The sequence below is a fragment of the Ahaetulla prasina genome, chromosome 4 (assembly GCF_028640845.1).
Source record: "Ahaetulla prasina isolate Xishuangbanna chromosome 4, ASM2864084v1, whole genome shotgun sequence".
Lineage (NCBI taxonomy): Eukaryota > Metazoa > Chordata > Lepidosauria > Squamata > Colubridae > Ahaetulla > Ahaetulla prasina.
Genome location: NC_080542.1, coordinates 29750117 through 29762156, shown reverse-complemented (window position 1 = coordinate 29762156; position 12040 = coordinate 29750117). Strand labels below are relative to the sequence as shown.

At 40.8% G+C, this 12040-nt stretch overlaps 1 protein-coding gene across 1 annotated transcript in view; it reads left to right on the top strand.

Annotated features, from left to right (window-relative positions):
• Positions 1-12040, top strand: part of LOC131198132 (vomeronasal type-2 receptor 26-like) — a 29593-nt gene that overhangs the window by 14346 nt on the left and 3207 nt on the right. Inside the window, exons 6-7 of the mRNA XM_058182637.1 lie at positions 1306-2133; positions 5261-5488. Coding sequence (XP_058038620.1) covers positions 1306-2133; positions 5261-5488 — 1056 coding nt within the window. The remainder of the gene's footprint in view (positions 1-1305; positions 2134-5260; positions 5489-12040) is intronic.

The window sequence follows — 12040 nt, the reverse complement described above, 5'->3', positions numbered from 1 at the left end:
TTTGTGCAATTCTAATTTTGGTGCACATAGGAAGGCCATATCGCCTCATAAATCTGAAGCACCATGATAGTGTGAATGCCTCTCTGTAAAGCAATGCATTTGGCTTCATATACTACCATTTTTGTGGAAACTGCAAAGCCATTATTCTGAAGATGTGTTATCCAGTTTTTCATGTCCACCTCTAACTGTTGCTACTTTTCAAGAAGCCCATGAAAGTTCTGCTTTTATCTTTTACTTTTTGTAGCTGATCCACCTGTTTCCTCCACTTTCTTACCATTATTTCAGTTAGAGGTGGTCCACAATGTTTATCCACTGTTCTGTTTCCATGTTCCTCAGCATATTTCACTACTTTCAGTTTATAAGAAATTTTATATACTTGCCTTTTCTGTTCTGGCATCCTTGTACCGGTATGTAGTGTCAGGAAGTTCCGTAGTATTTTTCTGCAAGAAAGAACAGTAATGTGTTCTTTATAAAAATGCTGAAACCATATTCATGCATTCATACACAAGATACCAGTATACTGTATATAGTATGTGCCACACTAGCTCATTATGCCCCCATCCTAAACAAACAATAGCAAGCTGAGAATTATAGAACATTGGGAAGTCTTTTCCTCCCCCCTACAAAAAAAATCTAGCCATGTTATCTTTACAAAGACAAACAGCCTGTGCTAATAAAACATAGTCTGCCACTCCCAAATTGCACTGAAGTCTGTGGTGGGGAAGTATGTCCAGCAATGAGGGGAAAATGGACAGCAAGAGGAGCCCTTCTTGCCACGCTCACCGTAATGACACTAATCCTAACCCTAACCCTTTGTAAAGCAGAATGTAGATTGTAAAGTTTCTTTTCTAGAAAGACAATTAATTTTTTAATAAAACTTAGAATACAGTTTAAAAGAGTATAGTTGCTTAACTTATAATTCATGTATATAAAGTTGTTGTTCTTATTTGAAATTGTATTATTTATTTATCATTTCATTGTTATGCTTTATTTCAGTTTTCCAAGTAGTATGCTGACCACGGTCTTTTGAACTTGGGGCCAAGTAAAAGTGTCCTAATTGAGCAGGGACTCAGATATCAGGCCCTTTAATAAAATCAAATTCAGGGAACAAAATTTAGATAGTCATAGAATTACAAATTTGGAAGGAAATAAATGGAACATGTAGTCCAGTTATAGGGTCCTAAGTATTTCTTTATAGAAATTATGTGAAAAATATGCTGACATACTTCAGAGCTTTTAATTTACAGGAATACACATTTCTTTGTCTTTCTATTATTTTAAGCTATATAATTTTTATTTCCATAGTTTCCAACTGGCTCTTCCCCATATGAAAGCCCTTTTTACTACAACATGGTTCCAAGTGAAAACATATTCTTCATGGGGATTATTCGACTACTCTTGTATTGCAGGTGGACATGGGTTGGGCTTTTTATGAAAAGCTTTGAGGCATTCTTGCAACACCTAATTGTTTCAATTTTTCCTTTCTATGGCATTTGCGTTGCCTTCTTGGAGCAATTCAGACTGATTTATATTGACCAGTTTTTTGATGGTTTGAAATGGCTTGTCAAAAGCTTTCACATTTATGTTAACAGCAGAGCCAATGCTATAATAGTCAGTGATAAATATCTTATACATTTAAGATGGTTGTTACGTCTACCTGAAATTGAAATGATTTCTACAAAGCCTAAAGGTAAGGTTTGGATTATGACTTCCAGAGTGGATCTTGCATCATTCCTTTATCAGAAGAGCTGGGATATCCAAGTCCTGCATGGTGCATTGACATTTGCAGCTTATTCAAATGAAGTTGAGGAATTCCAAAATTTTATCCAGACAAGAAACCATTTCTCCTCAAAAGAGGATGGTTTTCTCAAAAATGTGTGGGAGCAAGCATTTGGCTGTGCATTTCCAAATCCATCTAGGAATGAGAAAAATGATGATGTTTGTACAGGGAATGAGAAATTGGAGAATCTTCCTGGGGCTTTTTTTGAAATGAAAATGACCAGTCATAGTTACAGTATATACAATGCAGTACATGCTGTGTCACATGCTTTACATGACATGGAGTTGTACCATCAATGTAGGAGAAAGTTAAATGGCAGAAAACACAGTCTTCAGGATCTCCAGCCATGGCAGGTAATTTTATGAATAATCAAATATATTGGAAAAGGAATTTGAATTGCACTGGTTTTCTATCATCTCACAGCCTCTTCATCACAGAAAGCAGTAGCTGCATATGTTGGGTAGTGTTTTTCTTTTATCTCTTTTTTTTAATTTTTAATTTTTAATGTTTTTTATGCTTCGAACATCCCATCTCAATTACTGTGTAGCTGCCTTTCTGGTAGGCTAAAGGTTGTAGGCATATTCTGTATGTGTTGCCTATATATTCTCCCCCACCCAGACAAATCCAAGAATTATTTATTGCAGAAGGTTTTTTTTTTTTTTTTTTAGAATTTTCTGCCAATAAGGGTATGGGTTTAAAATAATGAATACATTGAGAAATGTTTATTCTTGGGATACATGGCTTGATATTTATTCATCTTTAGATCAGTTTCCCCCAACCTTTTGGGCATCAGGGATCAGTTCCATGGAGAGAGGTTTTTCCACGGACTGGAAGCTATATGATTTTGTGTTCTGCATCCTACAGATGGGGCTTTGCTTGTATGCATGACCCAGTCTCTGGCATGCCATGAACCAGTGCCCATCCATGGACTAGAGGTTGGGGACCCCTGGTTTAGATGAGTCAAAGAATATTTGGCAATCCCATCCATACTCTATGAAAGAAGGATCTTGCTTTCAAAAATCCATAGTTTAAGAGGCTGTGGAATCAGAGCCCAAAAGATCAACTAAATTAGCACATCAATGAAATGTAAGAAATTATAAGGCATCTGAAAGGGCAAGATAAATGTCTAGAAACAATATTTAGTATTCTGTTTCTAAGTGACAGTTTTTGCCCGTTCAAGCCTACCCATGGTAGACAAGATAAACTAACCAGTCCATGACCAAATGGTATTTCTCTTTTTACACACAAGAAAATAGAAATGAGAGCCAATATAATATAATTGAAAAGAGACTTATAAATGGATTGTGGGAAGAATTAGACCACAGAAACAAAAGACATGCACTCACCTTTTTAAAAAAACATTTAGAAAAATAGATTATGCATAAGATCTAGGATGTGGTTCTCAAGTGACAAAATTTAACAAACAGATTTTGCAGGCAACAGTATGCAGCCCAACCAAATGTCTCTTGCTGTTTAAAAGCAAATGAAGGAGACACTGAATGTGAGTGAGGAAGAAAAAAGACATAGAAAAGAAAGGGGGAGAAAAGAAACAAATATAACAATTGTCAATCACACTATTTTTAATCTCTCAATCTAAAGATTTATTATGCTCAAGCCATAATTGCACTATTTCTCAAAATCCATGTTCACCTATGTGGTGTCAATTTGATTTAAACTGCTCTCAATTATTTTTTGCCATCCTTCATTTCCCTTCCCCCCAATTATTTGAGTAGAAATGCATGAATTGAGCAATTTTACTGTTAAAGATTGCTGACATTCTTAAAAGTTATTTCAACTTTTGCCTATTTCTTTTTATAGCTCCTTAATTTTAAATATTAAACTGGTCTAATGTTCTCTGCTCAGTTTGTCTCTAATAACAACAGGGAAGAAGATTCTTAAAGTTCTTGGAAACTAATGCAAGCTGATTATTTCTGGCATATTAATATATATTCTTGGGCTGAGTTACTTTTAATTATTGAAAGTTAGAATATAACAGATTGATTTTGGATCAAGGTTGGCAGATATACAGTAGATTCTTGAGGGAGATGCTAGCATATTAGAATATTTATTTATTTATTTATTTATTTATTTGTGACAACAATATATATAAGCATAAGCATGAAATAACTATACGATATATAAGCATAAATACAATCATAAGTATGTAATAACTATATGAATTTGGATATAATCAAAGGGAACATTAGGACAGGAATGGTAGGAACGTTGGTGCTCTTATGCATGCCCCTTACAGATCTCTTAGGAATGGGATGAGGTCAATAGTAGATAGTTTTTGGTTAAAGTTTTGGGGATTTTGGGAAGAGACCACAGAGTCTGGTAGTGCATTCCAGGCATTAACAATTCTGTTACTGAAGTCATATTTTCTGCAATCAAAATTGGAGCGGTTCACATTAAGCTTAAATCTATTGTGTGCTCGTGTATTGTTGTGATTGAAGCTGAAGTAGTCTTCAACAGGAATGACGTTGTAACAGATGATTCTATGAGTTAAACTCAGGTCATGTCGAAGGTGGTGGAGTTCTAAATTTTCTAAACCCAGGATTTCAAGTCTGGTGGCATACGGTATTTTGTTGTAATCAGAGGAGTGGAGAACTTTTCTCGTAAAATATTTCTGGACATGCTCAATTGTATTAATGTCCGAAACGAGGTATGGGTTCCAGACAGGCGGGCTGTATTCAAGAATTGGTCTAGCAAATGTTTTATATGCTCTGGTTAGTAGTGTAGTGTTTTTTGGAACAGAAGCTACGTAAGATTACGTTTACAACTCTTAGAGCCTTTTTTGTGATGTAGTTGCAGTGGGCTCTGGCACTTAGATCATGTGATATTAAAACTCCAAGGTCTTTAACAGGGTGGGGTGTCATCTGTAAGGTCCATCAAGCTTGTACTTAGTGTTTTGGTTCTTTTTCCAATATGTAAGACTGAGCATTTGCTGGTTGAGATTTGGAGTTGCCAAGTTTTAGACCATTCAGTTACAAAGTCAAGGTCTTTTTGAAGGGTAGCTATATTGTTGGTAGTTTTAAATAGTTTAACATTGTCAGCGAAGAGAACACAATTACTTATAATATGGTCACAGAGATCATTAATGTATAATATGAAGAGTGTTGGTCCAACAACGCTGCCTTGGGGAACGCCTCTATTGACAGGAACAGGATTTGATAGGGGACTGCCTATTTTGACCACTTGTTGTCTGTTTGACAGGAATGCTCAGTTGTGGAGGGATCCAGAGATGCCATAGGATTTTAGTTTTAGGAGAAGTTTGTTATGTACCACAGAGTCAAAAACTTTATAGAAGTCTATGTAAATTGCATCTATTGCTTTGCCCTGATCAAGATTTGTAGTCCATATGTTTTTGCAGTCTGCCACATATGAAAAATAGTTCAAATAAAAAGATGGATATGATATCACATAGTACTGTACCATGTATAGAACTTTGAGAGTTTTTGCATATTTTTCCATATTCAGCTTCACTTCTTTTTGGAAAGAGTCTCATTTAATAACAATGTTGGCGATGAAATTTCTTTTAATGAAAATGGAGAATTGGTTACAGGACTGGATCTTGAGAACTGGGTCACATTCCCCAACCAGTCCTTACACCGAGTAAAAGTTGGGAAGCTGGATCCCTGGGCTGCTGAAGACCAAATGTTCACCATTCATGAGGAAGCCATCATCTGGCCTAGCACTTTCAATCAAGTATGTTCTGAAGATAGTTGATTTTGTTTGAAATGATTGGATATGAAAATAGCTCTGTCTCATTTAATATTTAGAGAGAAATTATCAATAAGATAAGAATTGAAAAGGATATCTAACTGATTACATAAAGCAGTATTTGTTTTCCATGAATATGTTGCTATCAAGCTTAAAAAAAGACAAAGAATACGTATGAAGTTTTCATACCTTCATTATTGTAGAGAAGCCATTCTGAAGTGAAAACAGTTGAGCCAGAAATCCTGTTTCAGATATGAAGCCAATTGGGTGATGTTGGATCAATAACTTTACAGTATGTATATACTACTAAATATATTAAGATTCTTGTTATCATGACCTATTTGTGAGGTCATGATAACAAGAAAACAGAACATCATAGAACAACTATTTTTGAACCAAGCTACCACAAATGGGCTAAGTTATTGAACATGTGCAAAACCTGGGAACCATATGTCCTGAGGAATTGAAATATTGAAATATTGGAATTAATGAACTACTGCTGCACATGATCCTCATCTTCAAATATTCAGTAACACTTTTGCAGCGAGTTTCACAATTAGTCATTTTTTCCCAACCCAGCAGCAGTCACTTACTTGCCTGTTCGGAAGGGAAAGGAAGGGGATGGGAGGGGGGAGGGGAGGGGAAGAAGGAAGGAAACTGGAAGGAAGTTCCTGCCAGTTTCCACAGAGAAAAAACAATCACTCCCACTGCTTTTTTGCCCTTTAATGTCCTTTTTTGTGGTCATTCTTTGTTTAGGAAATGAAATATATTTGAATAATGACCCAATGGGCTACTGGCTGTCTAATTCCTCTCTCATATTATATAAATTTTTGCATTGTCCAACAATAAGAGTAATAATAATAATAATATCAGAGTTGAAAGGGACCTTGGAGGTCTTCTAGTCCAACCACCTGCCCAGGCAGGAAACCCTACACCATTTCAGACAAATGGCTATCCAGCATTTTCTTAAAAATTTCCAGTGTTGGAGCATTTACAACTTCTGTAGGCAAGTTGTTCCACTGATTAATTGTTCTAACTGTCAGGAAATTTCTCCTTAGTTCTAGGTTGCTTCTCTCCTTGATTAGTTTCCACCCATTGCTTCTTGTTCTACCCTCAGGTGCATTGGAGAATAGTTTGACTCCCTCTTCTTTGTGGCAACCCCTGGTATATTGGAACACTGCTATCATGTCTCCCCTAGTCCTTCTTTTCATTAAACTAGGCATACCGAGTTCCTGCAACTGTTCTTCATATGTTTTAGCCTCCAGTCCCCTAATCATCTTTGTTGCTCTTCTCAGCACTCTTTCTAGAGTCTCAACATCCTTTTTACATCGTGGCAACCAAAACTGAATGCAATATTCCAAGTGTGGCCTTATCAAGGCATTATAAAGTGGTATTAACACTTCATGTGATCTTGATTCTATCCCTCTGTTTATGCAGCCCAGAACTGTGTTGGCTTTTTTGGCAGCTACTGCACACTGCTGGCTCATATCTAAATGGTTGTCCACTAGGACTCCAAGATCCCTCTCACAGTTACTACTATTGAGCAAGGTACCACATATACGGTATCTGTACATTTTGTTTTTTTGGCCTAAATGTAGAACCTTACTTTTTTCACTGTTGAATTTCATCTTGTTAGATAGTGCCCAATGTTCAAGTCTGTCAAGATCTTTCTGTATCTGCTGGAGTGTTGGCTATTCCTGCCAGCTTGGTGTCATCTGCAAATTTGATGAGTTCCCCATCTATCCCCTCGTGCAAGTCATTGATTTATTTATTTATTTTTATTTATTTTATTAAATTTTTATACCGCCCTTCTCCTGAAGGACTCAGGGCGGTGTACAGCCAGAATAAAAACAAAATATATACAATTTAAAACAACATTTAAAAAGAGCAAATTTTAAAGGCTGATTATTAAAATTTAGATTTAAAAATTTAAAAATATTAAGAATACCCAATTTAAAATTCAACACAAATTATGCCAGTCCTGCTTTAATAAATAGATATGTTTTGAGCTCACGACGGAAGGTCCGAAGATCAGGCACTTGACGCAGGCCAGGGGGAAGTTCGTTCCAGAGCGTCACTGCCCCCACAGAGAAGGCCCTACTCCTGGGGGCCACCAGCCGACACTGTTTGGCGGACGGCACCCTGAGAAGACCCTCTCTGTGAGAGCGTATGGGTCGGTGGGAGGCAAAGGGTAACAGCAGGCGGTCTCGTAAGTACCCGGGTTCTAAGCCATGGAGCACTTTAAAGATAGTTACCAAAATCTTGAAGCGCACCCGAAAGACCACAGGAAGCCAGTGCAAGCTACGGAGCAGCGATGTCACGTGGGAGCCACGAGTGTCTCCCGTTACTACTCGCGCAGCCGCATTCTGGACTAACTGCAGCCTCCGGGTGCACCTCAAGGGCAGCCCTATGTAGAGAGCATTGCAATAATCCAGCCTAGACGTAACCAGAGCGTGAGTGACCGTGCATAAGGCATCCCGGTCAAGGAAGGGACGCAACTGGCGAACCAAGCGAACTTGGTAAAAGGCCCTCCTGGCGACGGCCGCCAGGTGTTCATCAAAAGACAGCCGTCCATCCAGGAGGACGCCCAAGTTGCGAACCACCTCCTTTGGGGCCACTAACTGCTTCAACAGTCAGCTGCGGGTGCACCTAACTATACCGGGATGCCGGCATCCACAGCCACTCCGTCTTGGAGGGATTGAGCTTGAGTCTGTTTCTCCCCATCCAGACCCGTACAGCTTCCAGGCACCGGGACAGCACTTGACCGCCGTTGGGGTGGTCCGGGTGAAAAGTACAGCTGAGTATCATCAGCGTACAGATGATAACTCACCCCGAAACCACTGATGACCTCACCCAGCGGCTTCATATAGATGTTGAACAGGGTAGGCGAGAGAATCGACCCCTGAGGCACCCCACAAGTGAGGCGCCTCGAGGACGACCTCTGCCCCCCTGTCAACACCGTCTGCGACCGGTCAGAGAGATAGGAGGAGAACCACCGATAAACGGTGCCCCCCACTCCCAATCCCTCCAACCGGCGCAGCAGGATACCATGGTCAATGGTATCGAAGGCCACTGAGAGATCTAATAGGACCAAGGCAGAGGAACAACCCCTGTCCCTGGCCCTCCAGAGGTCATCCACCAACGCGACCAAAGCCGTCTCCGTGCTATAACCGGGTCGGAAGCCAGACTGGAACGGGTCTAGATAGATAGTTTCCTCCAGGTGCCGAGGGAGCTGCCATGCAACCACACTCTCTACAACCTTCGCCACAAAGCGAAGGTTGGAGACTGGACGGTAATTACCCAAAATAGCTGGGTCCAGGGAAGGCTTCTTGAGGAGAGGTCTCACCACCGCCTCTTTCAAGGCGGCGGGGAAAACCCCTTCCATCAAAGAAGCATTTATAATCCCCTGGAGCCAGCCTCGTGTCACTTCCTGAGCAGCCAGCACTAACCAGGAAGGGCACGGGTCCAGTAAACATGTAGTTGCATGTAACCTCCCCAGCAACCTGTCCATGTCCTCGGGAGCCACAGACTCAAACTCATCCCAAATAACCTCAACAAGACGTGTCTCTGTCATCTCAGCTGGATCATCGCAATCTTGGTCCAAACTATCCCGAAGCTGAACAATTTTATCGTATAGATAACCGTTAAACTCCTCAGCTCGTCCCTGTAAGGGGTCATCCCGTCCCTCTTGATGGAGGAGGGAATGGGTCACCCGAAACAGGGCGGCCGGGCAGTTATCTGCCGATGCAATGAGAGTGGAAACGTAGGAACGTTTCGCCTCCCTCATTGCCACTAGGTAGGTCCTAGTAAAGGACCTCACTAGTATCCGATCAGCCTCGGAACAGCTAGACCTCCAAGTACTCTCTAGGCGTCTTCTCCGGCGTTTCATCTCTCTCAGCTCCTCGGAAAACCAGGGAGCCAATTGAGATCTACGCCGGGTCAGAGGCCGCAAAGGCACGACACGGTCCAAAGCCCCAGCCGCGGCCCGTTCCCAGGCCGCAACCAGTTCTTCAGTCGTGCCGTGGGTAAGATCCTCAGGGAACGGCCCAAGCTCCGTCCGGAACCTCTCCGGGTCCATCAGGCGCCTGGGACGGAACCAACGCATTGGCTCCGTCTCCCTGCGGTGGTGAGCGGCGGTCCGAAAGTCTAGGCGAAGAAGAAAATGATCTGACCATGACACTGGCTCTTTAACTATATCTCCTAAATCCAGATCATTAACCCACTGACCAGAGATAAAAATCAGGTCTAGCGCGCCTCCCCCAATGTGTGTAGGGCCATCAGTTACTTGAATCAGGTCCAAGGCCGTCATGGAGGCCTGGAACTCCTGAACCACCGTTGATGACAAGCCGGCTGATGGCAGGTTGAAATCCCCCAAGACCAAAAGTCTGGGAATCTCCACCGCCACGCCAGCAAGCACCTCTAGTAGCTCAGGTAGGGCTGTAGTCACGCAGCAAGGAGCCAGGTACGTGATCAACAGCCCCATCTGATTCCGGTGGCCCCACTTCACAAGGAGGGATTCACAGCCAGCTATCTGAGGAACAGTGGATGAAGATGTTGAAGAGTACTGGGCCTAAAACAGAGCCTTGGGGTACTCCACTGCATACTTCCCTCCATGTGGATGTAGTTCCATTGAGGACTACACTTGAGTGCAGTTGGTCAGCCAGTTACGAATCCATCTTGTGGTGGTGCTGTCTAACCCACATTTTTCTACTTTATCTAGTAGTAGGTTATGGTCTACTTTATCAAACGCTTTACTGAAGTCCAAGTAAATTATATCGACAGCATTCCTCTGGTCCACTAATTTTGTCACTTTGTCAAAGAATACAATAAGATTAGTCTGGCATGATCTGTTTTTGACAAACCCATGTTGGCTTTTGGTTATTACTTTGTTTGCTTCTAGATGTTCGGTGATTCGTTGCTTGATTATCTTTTCCAGAATCTTCCCTGGTATTGAGGTTAGGCTGATAGGTCTGTTTCCTAGATCTGTTTTTTTTCCCTTTTTTGAAGATGGGAACTACATCAGCTCTTTTTCAGTCCTCTGGCAGTTCTCCTGTGCTCCAGGATCTTTGAAAGATATAGTTCAGTGGTTCTGAGATTTCATCTGCCAGTTCCTTCAGAACCCTGGGGTGTAATCCTGGTGACCAGGAATCCTGATCCTGGTGATTTCAACTCATCTAGGGTAGACAGATGCTCACTTACCATTTTCCCCTCTATTTTAACTTGTGTTCCTAATCTGTTTCTTGTGGTGCTGTTTTTGATAGGTTGGATTGTTGTTTCCTTTTGTGTAAAGACAGATGCAAAAAATGAATTAAGTAGATCTGCTTTCTTCCTGTTGCTTGTCACCTTCTTGCCACTTTCTCCCAGCAATGGGCCAATTGTTTCCTTGACTTTTTTCTTGTTTTTAACATGTTGGAAGAAACTTTTTTTGTTATTTTTTACTTTTGTCGCTAGCCTTTGTTCATTGTGAGCCTTAGCTTTCCTCACTTCATCTTTACAGGCTCAGGCTATTTGCTGATATTCTACCTTAGTTATTTGCCCCTCTTTCCACTTTTTATATGTGTCCTTTTTGTATTTCAATTTGTCAGATAGTTCTTTATGCATCCATGCTGGTTTCTTTTGAGATCTATTATTTTTCCTCCTCATTGGTATTGTACTAGACTGGGCTTTTATAATCTAACTTTTCAAAATTTCCCAACCTTCTTGAGTTGGTTTCCCCTTGAAGATTCTCATCCATGGAATCCTTCTCAAGCTCTTTCTGAGTTTACTGAAATTAGCTCTCTTAAAGTCCAAGACTCTAGTTTGACTTTGTTCTACTACTTGTGTTTGCATTATGTTGAATTCCAATATTGCGTGATCACTTTTTTAAAAAAAAAAATTTATTTGCATTTATATCCTGCCCTTCTCCGAAGACTCAGGGTGGCTTACACTATGTCAAGCAATAGTCTTCATCCTATTTGTATATTTATATACAAAGTCAACTTATTGCCCCCCCAACAATCTGGGTCCTCATTTTACCTACCTTATAAAGGATGGAAGGCTGAGTCAACCTTGGACCTGGTGGGACTAGAACCTGCAGTAATTGCAGGCAGCTGCTGTTAATAACAGACTGTCTTAGCAGTCTGAGCCACAGAGGCCCTTGCCCCCAAGGTTCCTGTAGCTTGAACACCTTCTATCATTTCATCTCTGTTAGTGAGAATTAAGTCCAATATGGCTGATCCCCTTGTTGCCTTCTCTACTTTTGGGAAACAAAGTTGTCTGCTAGGTTTGTTAGGAACCTGTTGGATTTTCCACTTAGTGCAGAGTTTGTCTCCCAGTTGATGTCACGGTAGTTAAAATCCCCCATTACTACTGTAATGTGCTTCCTACATACCTTAGTTAGCTGACTAGCAAAAAGTTCATCTACTTCCTCTGTTTGGTTGGGTGGCCTATAGTATATGCCTATGGCAATATCATTTTCCCTCCCTTTAATATTGACCCAAATGCATTCAAGATAATTTTCATCATTGTTGTGCTCTATTTCTATAGAGATGTAGTTAT